The sequence below is a fragment of the Scardinius erythrophthalmus genome (genome assembly GCF_964197995.2).
Source record: "Scardinius erythrophthalmus genome assembly, chromosome: 17".
NCBI classification, from domain to species: Eukaryota; Metazoa; Chordata; class Actinopteri; order Cypriniformes; family Leuciscidae; genus Scardinius; species Scardinius erythrophthalmus.
Genome location: NC_138237.1, coordinates 38,048,877 through 38,065,286, shown reverse-complemented (window position 1 = coordinate 38,065,286; position 16,410 = coordinate 38,048,877). Strand labels below are relative to the sequence as shown.

The following is a 16,410-nucleotide window of genomic DNA, read 5'->3' as shown; positions in this document are numbered from 1 at the left end:
CTAAAACTGATCTGGTCTCAGATCACCTTATAATTCTAAGCACAAAAACAAATAACCTAAAAGTCTGTTCAACCTTTTATGTATCCTGAGAAATGTTTCTTCGTGGGTGTGATTCAATTCAGGAGTTTTCCAACGTGTCCATTTAACTTCTGGATATGCTTCAATTTGCACACTAAGTTTAACAACATCCCCTTGCATCACCTCAATATCCGTTCTATTCACCTTGAGTTCAGAGGACAGGATGGGAGTAAGTTTAATGTAAGGTTTATCTGAAAGAAAACAGCAAGACCACGACTTAAACACAATTTCACAGACAAACTTTTGAGTATCACTCTCTGGTATAAAGAAACCCACCTACAACTGTAAGAACTGCTGTAACACTGTTTTTTCCAGCTTTATTCTGCCCGGTGCAGGTTAAATTCCCTGCGTCAGACATGTTGACTTGATGAATAGTCAAAAGGGAAGTGAAGCAAATGTCACACCTTTTGTCTTTCTTTGTTTCATGATTCAGTACCTAAGTTGAACAAATATTGATAAATTTTTTTGCAGTAAGCAATCAAAACAATCTTACAACAATCAGGAACTGAAATGATTTTAGAGGAACTGAATAGCCTGGCTTTGAATTGAAATCAGGTCCCACTTTATAAAAAGTGTCTTTACTGTAAACAAACATTTAGATTCTTCATTTGATACAATACACTTATTGTGTGTGTGTAGATGTTTTTACATTGTACTTAAGTTTAAAAAATGCCAGTAAAGCCTTATTTTAGTGTCCTTGTTATGTTACATATATTTACCATAGCATTAATTTATGTATAATTACATGCAACTAACCCTCAACCAAACCCTAACCCTACAGTAATTACATGTTGTGCATTAATATTACTCAGTACTTAAATATATAATTACACTGTAACAATGACACCTTAAAATAAAGAGGGTTACACTATATTTTAGGTGTCATTGTTACAGTGTAATTATATATTTAAGTACTGAGTAATATTAAGCAACTACATGTACTTACTATAGGGTTAGGGTAGGATTATGATTTGGTTGAGGGTTAGTTGCATGTAATTATGCATAATTTACTGTTATTACTATGGTACGTACATGTAACATATGTAACAAGGACACCGTAAAATCATTCATTTCTTTAATTACATCTATAATTACACTGTTGACCTTCCCTTACCCTTAACCCACCCTTAAACCCAACCATACCATGAAACCTGTCTCAGTACAATACAACTATTGTCAATACAACATGAAAACAATAAGTACATTGTACCCAACAATTATTATTTTTCTTTTGAAAATGTATACCTAGTATAAATTGTGACCGAAAACATCCATATTTGTTACTTGTCCCTGTTAGGGCTGTAGATTGCATCAACCATTCGTTTCAGCAATTTTCTTTTGGATGTGTGGTAAAAATATAAAGTATAGAAATCTTTTGGTAATATTTTGTAATTCTTCTGGATCTTGTGATTATGTCTTGGTCTAGATCTGGGCCTCGAGGGGTCTGGAACTTGAAGAGTTTGGTCTCGACTCCAACGGTTAGAAAAAATCATAATAGTGTAAATTATAGATTGCTTTATAATTTTTTTTTTTAGTTTGGGTGTGATTTGCATCATAAAAGATCTGAGCAAGATTTGTCCCCTGGCAGTAGAATAGATGGAGAAGATATGACTGACACAGTCAACATATGACTGACATATTATGGCTCTGAACACGTTTTAACATATTTTTTGCAAATGTTTTCTCACTTTTCTCACACACACAAAAAAAACGCTTGTTTAAATAATAAACGGATATGCAATATGTGACAGCTGCTCCATAACAGATGCAATTATTATGTTTATTGCGTGATTAATCTGAAAATAGAACAAGAGAACTGAAATATGATGGCATCCAAAGAGGACAATAAGGAGGTAAATAAAGTCGTAAATTATGTTTTTGAGCAAACAAAATACTCACATCGCTTCATAAAATTGAGGTTAATACACTGGAGTCGCATGGATTACTTTAATGATGTCTTTACTACCTTTCTGGGCCTTAAAAATAGTGTTAGTTGCGTATCCTGTCAATGGAGGGACAGAAATCTCACATTTTATTTGTATTACGAAGATGAACAAAGGTTTTACGGTTTTGAAAGGACATGAAGGTGAGTAATTAATGACAGAAGTTTAATTTGGGGGTGAATTAACCCTTTAAGTAAAGTGTTACCTGGAATTCCTCTACTCTTGATATGCATTTCTGCATTAATAAAGGGTGGGTGTAGCTCAGCGGTGCTTTGGGACATTTGATTATTAATAAACATATGGAAGTTTGTAATATCTTTACTAGAATTTTAAAACAGACAGCAGTCTTTGTCTGTGATCACAAGCCGAGAGTCTAGACCAAGACACTGTGTAATGAAATTAAGACCAAGGCCATGATTTCATGAGGTTTCAAGACCAAAAATCAAAAACCAGGATTGTCTGATTGATTCAGTTTCTTACCAATAATCTTTTTTTTTTTCTGTTTGTGATGAGATTGAATTCTGGGAACACTTCACCTTTTCTGATGAGCTCCAGGTGATGTTGAACGAATGATCTTGGTTTTTGAGGTAACAAGGGATTTGCAGCGTTTCACCAACGATTCGCACGTACTGATCGTCTGGAAGTGACAGCGGCGGCGGCTCTTGTGCTTCTGCAGAAAACACATGGGTAGCGCAGGATTGCGCAGATTGCTACAATAACATACGACTCTTGCCATATCTTTCGTCAATGAAATTTGACAAAACAGCATAAAAGACTCACACAACTCACTTTCTAGGACAGTGATTTTGAAGATATCAGACTTCATTTGGACTCCATTAATCTTCACAGTACACACATAATCTCCGTCGTAGCTAGGCTGAAGGTTTTGAATCAGTATGCCACGTTTGGGATCCGCAGTATAATTCATCTGGGACGGGACGTCTGATCCGTTCCTCATCTTGAGGGAGAGCTCAGTACTCGCTGGGTCCGTCACCAAGCAGTCCAGCCAGTGGTCTGAGCCTTCTTTCTCAACTATCAGTGGGTTTTGAGGGGTAGTAAAGGCTTTGACAGAATCTATTGCAGTAAAAAAATACACACATTTCAGCCCATTACAATCTCTGATTATTATCATAACCTTGTTTTTTTGTTCATTCCCACAATCTTGTGTATTTATTAATTGCAGATGCTTTAATGCACGTTTTGATTCATTAAATACCAAACAAGTTAAAATAGCATTTCTGATTAAAGTCGATTTTGGGTAACACTTTATTGTACAGTGACCTTGTTACACGTTACATGTAGTAATAACTATAAATTATGTATAATTACATGTAACGAACCCTAAAACAAACCCCAATCCTAAGATCCTAACTCTAACTCCATAGTAATTAGGCTACATGCAGTTAATTATTATTACTCAGTACTTAAATGCATAATTACACTAACAAAGACACCTTAAATGCATACTGCATAATTACATGCAACTAACCCTCAATCAAATCCTAATCCTACCCTAACCCTAGAGTAAGTACATGTAGTTACGTAATATTACTTATTACATAAATGTATAGTTACAGTGTAACAATGACTCCTTAAAATAGTATTTTAAGGTGTCACTATTACAGTGTAATTATATATTTAAGTACTGAGTAATATTAATTAACTACATGTACTTACTATAGGGTTAGGGTAGGATTAGGATTTGGTTGAGGGTTAGTTGCATGTAATTATGCATAATTTACTGTTATTACTATGGTAAGTACATGTAAAATATGTAACAAGGACACTGTAAAATAATAGTTTAGTCCAATTTTGTTCTTAAAGTCACAGTTACTAGCCTAGAAATCTAGACGCACCCTAGCGGCAGAAAATTGTAATTTGCAGCCAGGGTCGTCTAGCAACTCTCCGTTTGCTTTCAAGAAAAAACAAACTCTAGTCAGGCCAATCACATCGTGTATAGAGTCGGAGGGCGGGCTTAACATAATGACGACAGAGTTGTGACGGTTCCTGCTACTTGAAAACAAAGAAGAGCTGCTGGCGAACAGCGGTCTTTCCAATCGGCTTTGGTCGTGACTCTGGAGGACTTGGAGTTAAGCTTTTCTTTGAGAAAAGAACAAAGAACGGCACTGAAGTCATTCTTAAAAAAGGAAGATGTGTTTTTTGTGTAGCGCTGTCCTATTGCGTGCAGAGGGAATCTGAAAGACAGCCGTTGATCCCGCCCCTCGGATTGAGCTGTGCCAATGATGAGTTCCCAGACCCAACATCTTGATGTGTGTCAGGCTAAGTTCCTGGAGCTTAGTGTGTGAATACTGTTAATAAATGTGGTTATCGCCCTGCTCTTTGGAATGCATGATTCTGATTGGTCAGTAGCAGCATATACTGAGTTAAAATCATTTTGACTCTAAACTGCAAAACTGACTGTTTGTCTCAGGCAAACAATTGGTTAAATTATGGTGACACTTTATTTTACAGTGTCCTTGTTACATGTGCTTACCATATAATAACAGTAAATTATGCATAATTACATGCAACTTACCTTAAACCAATCCCTATAGTAAGTGTTATCACAACATTTATTCTTTTGTCAAATCAACTTAGATAATTTATGTGGTTCAGATAACATAATATTTTGAGTTACTGTTGATTAAACCAATCTCTTCATTGTCCTCAGTTTTTAACATTTAAATTAACTTAAAATTTGAAGGCAACCAGCAGGTTACTTACTTTAAGTTAAACCAACAATAGATTTTTTACAGTGTAGTTAAAATAATATTACTCAGTGCTTAAATTTATAATTACACTGTAACAATGACACTTTAAAATAAAATGCAACCCACTTAAAATAAAATGCAACCCAAATTTGAATGTGATGTAGTTACATTGTACTTCCTCAAATAAATACTGAGTGATATTAATTAATTATGTAAATACTATAGAGTTAAGGTAGGATTTGGTTTACTGTTAGTTACTTGTAATTATGCATAATTTGCTGTTATTACCATAGTAAGTACATGTCATACCGTGTAACTACGCCACATTAAAATAAAGTTTTACCAAACAGTTATTTCATGTTTCTTGTATCACTCTGTGCTGTCTTTCTGCTTAATCCATCTTGAATAAAATATTGATCTTAAATTTTAACCCTTTCACGCATAGTGGTCACTACAGTGGACAGCTATTAAAAAAGCATTTTCTTGAATTTGCACGTGTTTTTATGGCAAAGTTGCACATCAGCCTCTTCATTGGACCCTGGTGCATCATCTTATAAATTGCAACCAAGTGGCAAGTGTTTCGATTTTTTCCCCCTCCAAACCAAGATGGCCAAGGGTCAGTCAGACATGCCAAGTTGCTCCGGAATATCCACCCATTCCTTCTATCCTAGGAGACTCTTGTAGGTAAAAAAATATTGCAGCATCAAACAATATCTAATGAGTCATATCACAGTAAAATTTTCCAAGTTTTGATTTTAGATTGAGAGAAAACTGATTAATCACATGTCCACTGTAGTCATGCATCAACTGCTATATTTCAGCTACAATTCATAATTATAATGTGAATATTGTTTTTGAAACTTAAAATTTAAAAACTTTATCTGCAGGGATTTTTTTTACTGTAAATAAATGTATTTGTATTATTAGAATGTTATTTTCATAGACATCGAAAAAAGTCATGTGATTACATAACGTATGACACTTGTAATGCATTACTTTACTTGTTAGATCAAAAAGTAATCTGATTACGTAATGCATGTTACTTGTAATGTGTTTCTTTATTCATAACATCAAAAAGTAATCTGATTATGTAATGTGCGTTATTGTAATGCATTTCTTTAATCATAACATCAAAAAGTAATCTGATTACGTAATGCATGTTACTTGTAACACATTACTTTTCTTGTAACATCAAAAAAGTAATCTGAATGTGTTATGCATGTTACTTGTAATGCGTTACCCCCAACACTGATCATTTCAGATGAGATTGAAAAAACGTATCGCTGGTTTTCTCAGAGGCTATGATAGAAATGTGCATGTCCATCTTGAACATAATCAGAATGATCAGCTAATAAGGGTAAATCTCCATACTCTGGTGCACTGGAGGGAGCATTTGAGTGGTTTCCACAGTTGTACCTTGACAGACTGTAGAAAATTCTGATGGAATCACTTCCTCATGTTCTGATATCAAAGATACGCGAAGTGCAACTTGTAAGAAGTTGTATGAAGCCTTTGCAATATTTCGCATTTATATTTTTTGTGTATATTTTATAGTTTTCACATGATTTGATATAATTGTATTGATTAGTTTGTTAAATTCACATACTTTATCTGTTTGATTATTGTCTTAATACAGTATATCTTCAGTTTAAACCATAAACGCATCATGTCCACTCAAGTGGACATCTGAAGATCTCTTTGAAAAATTTGTAAAAAAATTAAAATAAAAATCAATTCTTGTTTTTCATGCCCTAAGAGCAATAAAAACACATAGGAAAAAAATCATGACTGAGGTTATCATAATTCATGCATGAAAGGGTTAAATATTATTATATATATTTAAAATAAATGTTTAGTCCCTGTATAATAAGTGTATCATCAGTGTAAACTGTTAATATCAAAAATGAAACCCCTTCAGAGAGATGCAACATTTACTTTGCAATGATTACTATACACTGTAACATATATTAGATAATCACTCTAATTTTTACAGTGCACATACCTTTCACATATATGTGTATCTCTGAGTACAGGTGTGTTTGATTCTTGTAACCGCAGCGGTATGTTCCCGTGTGCTCTGCGGTGGGGTTTCGGAGCGAGAGGGCCGTTCGTGAGACGTGTTTCTGGAGTCTGGCGGGTCTCGTCCTCCATGTGATCTCCTCCTGTCCCTCACAGATCAGAGTCAAGGGTTCGCTCGCTGACCAGACCATCTCAGACTGATTCAGAGGAGAGGAGTTCAGCTTTATCACTGGAGCGGAGAACTCTGCTCAGGCACACACAAGAGGTCAAGGTCAAGGTCAAGGTCACGTGTGTTTATATACACTCTAAGAGCAACACTGATTAAAGTGATGCACAACAGGCAAAATGGCACATCACTCTACAAATTCATTAACAAATGTAAAATTACTCATTTAAATATAATAATTTAAAATAAAAAACATAACACAAAACATCACCAGACAAATATAAAACATAAAAGGTGCTACGAAGTTACGCATAAGCCTTAAAAAATGTATTTATATTTTAAGAGATGATTTAAATGTAGATAGAGATGATCTAATGAAAAGAGGTAATGTGTGTTTTAATTGATATTTCGGAATTGATAACAAACATTCTCAAGAGAATACAGTTATTCTTCGTCACAAGTTTCAAGACTTTATTGTGAGTATGAAGCACAGAAATTATTCTCCAAAATGTTTCTTTGGGACCCGGCACAAAGTTTTAAAGACATTTTGTAGAATTGTGATTTCATGCATTCATTGGTTTCATGATCGGGTAAAATACTGTGTTTGTGTGATGTGTGTGTGATGTTTGTGTGATGTGTGTGTGATGTTTGTGTGATGTTTGTGTGATGTGTGTGTGATGTGTGTGTGATGTGTGTGTGATGTGCCATGAACTGATTTTGAACACAGTGCTGTTAGACTGCAGTCTTTCAGGGTTTATTGTAGACCTATTTTAACATCAACACGTCAAGCTCGTGATTTTCTTATTCATCCATTCAGTTTTTCATTGCTCGTGTCAGTAACGTTAAGCAGTCCTGAAAGCTGGATATATTTACATACCATGAAAATAAATAAGAAAGCAAAATCTACCTTGACTGACACAAGTCTCGCCCTCTTTATATAATTACGTAACTTCTGTTCTGTCACTGGCCATATGTGACACAGGGGATCTTTGTCATTTAGCATGTTTTTATTTGCAGGTTTTTAATCTATGCAGTGTCGCTTTTGAAAGGTTTCTTCACCACATTAAGACATAATGTGCAGAAGACTTCTTAAATGTATTCAGTGTTTTTCCTTCTTTAAAACAAGGCGTTTTCCCCAAATATCCTGTGCTGGACTTGATTTGTTAATAAAGTGATGTGATCAAATGTCAACCCTGTTGTCTGTGTTCTGTATTTTGCTTAATGTATTTATGTTTTTCATGCATTTTTTTTTCTTTTGGGACAGTGAAAAATAAAATTGCAACAACAATTTACAATATTTAATTGGGCCAACAAATTGTTCCATTGGCTCAGCATATGATTTCTGATTGAGTTAATGTTAAGACACTTTTTGAGTTGGAGAGGTCTGAATTATTATTATCAAAAAAAATTTTACAGTGAGCTGAGAGTCAGATCCGAACATTCTCTGCGAAGAATATGGGATGAAAAAGATCTGTATGTAAGTAGGAGCAATCCCATTTCAAATCAACTCTATATTGAACAGATGAGCAATGATGCTAACACAGAAAAAGAGCAGAGAACCCCAAGAAAAGTGAAAAAATTATGTATAGAAATATGTTAAATGCTGTGCATTGGTAAAACAGTGAGATTGATTTATTCAATGATTCCTGATGCCAAACAAAGTTATCATCAATAGCTTGTTTATTGTCATTTCATCATGCCATGTAACACATGCAACAGGTTACAGGTAAAGTTAGATCAACCATAAAACACACACAAAACAAAATCATTCCAGAAACTGTCAACTGTGACGTTATGATAGAGTAACACAAAAACACAAGATTATATTCACAGTAGTCCACATTTGAAGTGGATCAAAAAAGTTCATCAAAGTTGTCGGGTATTGTTCAAAATTCATGTGTAACTTTGATGAAAGGTTTTGATCCACTTCAAATGTTGACTACTGTATACCAACAAAATGATATGCACTTCATTTCATTTACTGATTAGGATGTCAGGTCGTTTTAGCTAGATTATCGTGACGCTTTAGCGTGCCTTTCTGTTAGTACAAGTATAATATGTCATCAAAATGCGGTTTCTCCCGCGTGTTTACTGGCTCTGTCTCTTGAGTGCCTCCTGCATCATGGTGGCGATGCGGGACGTTTGCACGAGAAGAGCCTGGTGGTTCTCCACGAGGAGGCTCTGGAGACGGGCCATGCTCTGCAGGTGAGTGATCTCCTGCTCGCCCCGGTCGCTCGCGAGCCGCAGGACCTTCAGCACCTCCACCTGAACGCTGGCCGCCTCCTTGTTCTCCTGCACCAGCTGATTCAGGCCCTTCACCATCTCCCCCAGCCAGCCCCTGCTCTCCTGCTCCTCCTGAATGAGCTGAGCGAGAGAACGCTTCAGCTCGTCCAGGCCACAGCACGCCGGGGACGCCGGGGGCGCCGGGGACGGGGCCGAGCGCTCATCCACATCGCTCACTGTCATATCATACGGGCTGATTAGCTCTTCATTCGCTAAAGGGAGCACACATACAGTAAGCTGCAAAATTTCCCCACAAACAAGTTATAGAATTATAAGTCACACTCTAAAAATGCCCAACTTTGGGTCAAATATGGACAAACCCAACTGTTGGGTTACATTTTTTAATTACATTTTTAACCCAATGTTTGGGTTTGTCTATATTTGACCCAAAGTTGGGTTAAAACAACCCAGCATTTTTTTTTAAACTGACCCACTGCCCTGAAACCATTATCAAAAACACCTGAGCAAGATCATCAAGGACTTCAGAGTTACTGAACTCTAAAAAATGCAGGGTTGTTTCAACCCAAATTTGAGTCGAATATGAACAAACCCTGCCGTTGGGCTGATTAGCTCTTCATTTGCTAAAGGGAGCACACATATTGTAAGCTGCAAAATTTCCCCACAAACATGTACTGTAAAAGGTTATTGTTGGTTTAACTTAAAAAAGTAAGTAGCCTGCTGGTTGCCTTAAAATTTTAAGCTCATTGAAGTTAAAAAATTTAAGTAATGCAATGAAGAAGTTTGGTTTAATCAACAGAAACTCTAAATATTATGTTGTCTGAACCACATACTGTAAATTATAGTTGATTTAACAAAACAAAAAATGTTTTGACAACAAATCATGAACATGTTGTTTTGCAGTATGTCCTATATGTAGGTTTCCTCACCACTGCCCTAAAAACCCCTAATCACAAACACCTGAGCGAGGACTTCAGAGTCACTACACTGCAAACAAACAGTTTCATGATTTGTTGTCCAAAAATGTTTTGTTTTGTCAAATCAACTTGGATAATTTATGTGGTTCAGATAATACAGTATACGGTAACACTTTACAATAAGGTTCATTAGTTAACATTAGTTAATGTATTAACTAACATGAACTAACCATGAGCAATACATTAGTTACTGTATTTGTTAGTTAATAAAATACAGCTGTTCATTGTTTGTTCATGTTAGTTCACAGTGCATTGACTTTATCAGGATTTTAATAATGCATTAGTAAATGTTGAAATTAACATTAACAAAGATTAAAAATGCTGTAGAAGTATTGTTCATTCTTAGTTATGTAGTTATCAATGTTTATGTAGTTTATATAATATTAATGTAGTTAACTAATGAACCTTATTGTAAAGTGTTACCCATAATATTTCTGTTGATTAATCCAATCTCCTTCATTGTATTACTCCTTCATTGTAATTGCAATAAACGTAAAAAAATTACGGCAACCAGGTTACTTACTTCTTTTAAGTTAACACAACAATAACTTTTTACAGTGTATAATTATTACATTAAATTACAGATACGGTAGGTGAGTTTGATCTGGCTTTAGCTCAACTCTGCCGGGCCGGATTTGAGGAACCCTGCATGTACAGTCAAGACACCAGATATAATTTTTGATATTTTTTTATTGTGTGCAGGACACTATAGATCATTTATGTAAGTGAGGATTGCAAAATAAAGTAAACTGTGACATATTATACCCAAATATTCTTCATACAGTGACTACCAGTAATATTTATAAAAATGTGGGAGCAAATATGATTCGGACACTTTGAGCTGATCATGTTTTGCTGAAGTGTGTTTTCTTTAATTGCTAATGCTCTTTTTACACACAGACTGAACACAATGAAGCATTGCTTGGTGATTGGTTGAGCTAAACTGGTATTATCTAATTGTGTAGTTAAATTGAACAGCTGACAGATATTCAACATAATTCATGTGTGAGACAGTCTAACAGAAGGACGGACAAAACCAGTCAAATATCAACTGAGTTCTGCTCATGTTTTATTACCATTCTCTAAACTATAGCGAATAAACTGATAATGTGAGAGATGTTGAAGGAGTCTGAGTAAATGTTGGTTTGACTGTATAAATGAAGTTTATGAAATGATGTTATATGTTTGGTGGTTTGACGGTACACTTCATCTCAGACTAAACTCTACTCAGTTTAATGATCTCGTTTTAAAAGAAAGACTTCATGGATTGCTTTAAACTTTCACACTGCAGGAGCATTTAAATAATCCAGTGAAGGCAAAAAGATGGTTAAAAATGCAAAACATTTTCCAGGAAAATATGTAAACCTCCTAAAAAATGCATTTTTTTTTTTTTTTTTGGAAATGTTTTTAGTTTTTTTCTGCATAAAGCAGTTTTATTCTCAAAACAAGACAAAATAATGGCAACGGGGTGAGAAAAATCAACGCAAAGTTCATAATCTTTCATCAAAATGACATTTCTTCTCTTCCCCGATGATGTGTTTACAACCTGTCACTAGTTATGTTTCCATCCACATGTGTTTATGCACACTTGGGGATATCACATTTAAAAAACGCTGGATGGAAACGGCAAGATGTGCATCAATACAAAAAATATGCATACATTTTATTTTCATCCAATTAGAAACCATGCGCATAAACTACGATGGAAACACATTTACTAAATAAATCCCTCGATGCTCAACATAAAACACACGTGACTTTGCCTCAGCGGAGGCTGTGATTGGATAACTGGAGTAGCCAGCGGACCAATGGCGTCGCAGCATCTCTAATGTTGGTTTGGTGTTTCTGAAAGTGTGTGATCAGAATGATTTGGTGTAATTCCCTCCAGAAGCGTCTCACACACGAGTGTGTTCCCGAACACCAGCATCCGAACGCTAGAGAACACCACAGCGTTTACTGAGTTTCTTCTGACGCTCTGAGACACTCGTTTATGATGGAGGAAAAAGAGCCACAATGGCGGATTTTGGCCGATTGCGGATATTTCGCCTCAATTTCTGATTTGACGATTTTGTTCTCTTGAACACACGAGGTGGAAACCCAGACAGAAACATAGCGTCGGTCCAGACCCGGACAGTGTTGAATCCACATGTGCCGGATGTGGGCCGGATCTGGGCCACACTATGTTGTCTGGGAACGCTGCTTTATTCACAAATGTTTGATGCGATATTCCAATTCTGTGCATAATTTAATTTGCAACTTTGAAAGGAAACACATGAGAAAACCACAAACACCTGATCAATTCCCGATGGACAAAATCAGGTCGCGTCCTACATTTGTTCTTGTTCCTAAAACCGTTTCAATTGGATATGCGTCACAATGAGGGAAAAAGCAACTTCCGTTTCATGCCGACTGTAAATCACCATACTGGAAAACAAAGTCTTATAATCTTTCACAATTTTGCTTCTCAAGAATATTTGTCTTGTTTTAAGGTGTTTAGATATTTTAACTGGAAAACAAGATAAAAATAAATAAATAAATAAAAAAGATTAAAAGGTTTTTGCTCCACAAAAAGAAGACCTTCCTATAGAACAACATGAGGGCGATTAAATGATGACAGGATTTTCATATTTTGGAGACTTATATTTCTTTCAGCAACTAAGATGTACAGTAAGCGTTCCTTTACACATGCAAACACAGTTCAACATCAAGTCTTGATTGTCATTCTGCATCAACGGCATTACCCAGTGCTGGTGAACTGAGGTGGACATCACCAAAAGCGAAACGTCAGAATGAGGTTTGTGCAAAATTTAAGGCGTGAAATGCAAAGTAGCGGAAATTGCGAGACACGACTTTGGATCGCAGTTTTTGCAACAACACAGGGTCTTGTCACATTTTTGAAGAAGGGGCCCGAGCATTATTTTTAACTTCGGAAAGGGGAAACGAGAGCGAGGCCTGAGATGTCAGTGCGCGAGCGGGGAAATGTCTGAAGCGCAGTAGAAGAGCCCCTCTGATTGGGTCCCTCAGGAAACACATTGCACCGGTGGCCCGTTGCACAGCCACATCCCAGGGGTCTGTTTCCCATTCCCACTTTCACTTCTGCTTTGAGTCGGACAGGACACACCAAAGCTAGACAGGACTGTTACAAAGCTGGCCATCAAAGCCACAAACATCACACACCTGTCTTAAAAACACTCTGTTTCCCGTGCGCAGTGTTCACACACACCGCTGACATGATGCACTGCAACATCTAACTAATGCACTGTGGGATTGTTGTTATTGAATGCATATTTTAAGAATTGTTTTGGACAACAGACAGTGTCAAAATTAACACTTTTCCTTCATTAATGAATAACTACACAGGAATAAATGAGTAACGCACTATTAACACTACTGTTAGAAACTCTGATTAACACATTAGCGCTCAGTTGAATGTGGTAGTTCACTATTCGCTAATCAATAACTACTGTTTTCATACCTCACTAAAGACTATAAGAACTACTATACAAGTTCATAATTAATATTAATAATGCCTAATGTATGATATAAGGTAATGGTAACCCATTAGTAATTAATCAAGTGTTACTACATCTTTCTAAAGGAACTAATAAAGTGAAAAGCTTGATAACTCCCTAATATTGACTGAAATCATTGTAAGCTTTTAAGGCTTTTGTAAGGTTTAGGATAGTAATGACTCAAGTGTTACTACATCTTTCTAAAGGAACTACTAATTATTTGGATCAGTATCTAAAGTGAAGATCATGGGAACACACTAGCAATGAGTAAAATGTTACCAAATCCATCAGAAGGAATTACTAATCAAAATCTTACAAAAACCTTAAAAACTCACAATGACTTCAGTTATTAGTTATCATGTTTTTCACTTTAGAATACTAATAAAAAGTATTAGTAGTTCCTTTAGAAGGATTTAGTAACACTTGAGTCATTACTAATGGGTTACCGTTACTTTTATTATGATAAATTATGCATTATTCATGTTAATTATGAACCTGTATATAGTAGTTCTCTGGGAGACATGGCAAAATAGTAGTTATTGATTAATTCATTAATCAGAGTTTCTTGTTAGTTAATCGTAGTTACTAGAATATTAATAGTGTGTTACTCATTTGTTCCTGTGTAGTTATTCATTAATGAAGGAACAGTATTATAAAGTGTTGCAGTATACGGTAATAAAGTACTTACAAATCAGTTGCAAACTATTAGTTTATAGTTGAAATATTGTACTCTGTACATTATTATAGGCTATATACAAATAGTTAGTTCTTCATGCATTGTCACTGTAATTAACAAAATTATTATTGTTTAATTAGCTCATGTGTAAAGAGTTGGATAATTTTTTTATGCTTTGTTAACAACTTATTAAATGTAAATAGTTCTCACTTTAGATTAGATCGCGGGAAATGGAAAAATGTCAGTTTAAAAATCATCATGTCTGTGGAGAGTCTCGTAAACAGGTGAACCACATATGCCAAAATGTGTGTGTGTGTGTGGTGTGTGCGTGTGTGTGTGTGTGTGTGTGTGTGCGTGCGTGCGAGCGTGTGTGTGTGCGTATGTGTGTGTGTGGGGGGGGGGGGGGTGGTGCTTAATGTATTTGTAAACATTCTAAGGAACACTGAATATGAATGCAATTAATGTCTAATAAAGGAAGTTTTAAAGCACTTAATTAATGACATTTTTCCTTTTTCCTAAAATCCAAAGTGAGAATATTTACAGTTGATAAGTTGTTAAAAAAGCATAAAAAACTTTTTCTAACTCTTTAAATATGATTGTCTAATTAAACAATAAAAAATGTTTTAATTACAGTGACAATGCATGAAGAACTCACTATTTGTAGCTATATAGCCTATTAATATATTAACAATGTAGAGACTTTAATATATTAATATGAGTTCACTATAAACTAATAGTAAGTTAATGCTTTGTAAGTACTTTATAACTGTATACTTATTATAAAGTGTTACCAAATGATGTCTTAAATTGCTCTCAGTAGTTACAAATCATAATTCTATCAAAATGTGAAAAAAAAAATCATTATTTGTTTATGGATTACATTTTAAAGAAATAAATGTTTAAACAAAGTGAGATAAAACAAACAAAATTAGTTTAAATTATAGCTTTTAAATAAATGTTTATGTTATAAATTGTATATGTTAAAATTGAATAAAAAAAATTAACACAGGATGCTTGGACTTGTTGGAAGAATCATTTGACCAGTATACAGAAATAGATTTGGTCCGGAGTAAACAAACAAACAAACAAACAAATAAGCATTTTAAAATCAAAGTTAAACATCCTTTATTTCTTTTTGCCTTTCACAACTGGACATTAACAATCTGTTCCCTGCAGGCTAATGCCTTTTGTAAATGAAGCCTTCGTCAGCATGTGTCAGGCTGATGCCATCGCTAAGATTTGATTTCTTGCAGAAGACATAAAGCGTAATTGGGGAGAGGACTGGAGGTCTAATTTTACACATCTATCAGTAAAGTTAGTATAGAGATAAGAATTGACGTACCTTTAGCCATGCAAGGCAGTACAGCAATGAAGAGGGTGATAGAGAGCATCCTCCGGTTCATCTTTGTCACTTTAGGTTGGTAAAAACTGTGGTCTGCTGGTCTGAAACACTGGGGGAAAACTGGCTTAGGTGTGATGACACAATTTACTAAAGCCTCGTGCATTTTAACTTCCTCTCCAGACTGTTGAACTTTGAGTCCACTGAAAGAGCAACTTAGCCTTTTTTACAAATCAGGTTTTTTTCTGTGCATCAGATCTAAGATGCATTTCGATGCATTTCCCTTTAAATTAGACATTAGACATAATTCAATAAGACACTGCATGTGTTTAAATCAGAACTCACATTTTAAGAGTGTTTAGTATTATGTCATTAAATAAATAAGTAATATCATTATGTCATTAAGAAGTAGTAAAGACTGTATGGCAGGAGAAATAAGAACAAAATAATAAGAGCTATAGTTTAAGTTACTAAAAACAACTTTTAAGTTGTTACTATAAGGTCAACAATGTTGGTCACTAATGAGCACAAAACATTATGACCAGTTACAGTGAAACAAATATCACTGATCAACACATATTTGTCACGTACTGCTCTGATATACAGTTAGAAGATCTTTAGAAGAGCTTTTATTTGGGATAATCCACAGCTGTAATCCACAGACACAGGGTTAAAAACACGGGCTAACAATCCAGACATAAAACAAGGACTAAGTAGCACAGGCAAACAAGGGAATCCAAAGAACAGG

The 16,410-nt window shown here is 35.2% G+C and overlaps 2 protein-coding genes across 4 annotated transcripts in view; both read right to left on the bottom strand.

Annotated features, from left to right (window-relative positions):
• The window catches only part of csf1rb (colony stimulating factor 1 receptor, b), a 33,344-nt gene extending 26,355 nt beyond the window's left edge, over positions 1 to 6,989 (bottom strand). For 2 of the 3 annotated variants that reach the window (XR_014031917.1, XM_081390498.1), the window contains exons 1-5: positions 6,735 to 6,977; positions 2,811 to 3,095; positions 2,558 to 2,691; positions 355 to 514; positions 74 to 269 (exon numbers count right to left, since the gene is read on the bottom strand). Coding sequence is in view for 2 of the 3 variants with exons in the window: in XM_081390498.1 (XP_081246624.1) it covers positions 74 to 269; positions 355 to 514; positions 2,558 to 2,691; positions 2,811 to 3,095; positions 6,735 to 6,942 (983 nt within the window). In the remaining variant the exon portion in view is untranslated. Of the gene's footprint in view, positions 1 to 73; positions 270 to 354; positions 515 to 2,557; positions 2,692 to 2,810; positions 3,096 to 6,734 lie in introns of all 3 variants that reach the window. The other variant, XM_081390499.1, reaches the window with a different exon arrangement.
• Positions 6,990 to 8,579: 1,590 nt separating this feature from the next.
• Positions 8,580 to 15,796, bottom strand: LOC308706153 (uncharacterized protein). The gene is made up of 2 exons (XM_081391548.1): positions 15,666 to 15,796; positions 8,580 to 9,412 (listed from the first exon to the last, which is right to left on the bottom strand). The coding sequence occupies exons 1-2, from the start codon at positions 15,724 to 15,726 to the stop codon at positions 9,006 to 9,008; spliced, it is 468 nt and encodes a 155-aa protein (XP_081247674.1). The 5' UTR covers positions 15,727 to 15,796; the 3' UTR covers positions 8,580 to 9,005.
• Positions 15,797 to 16,410: the final 614 nt, after the last annotated feature.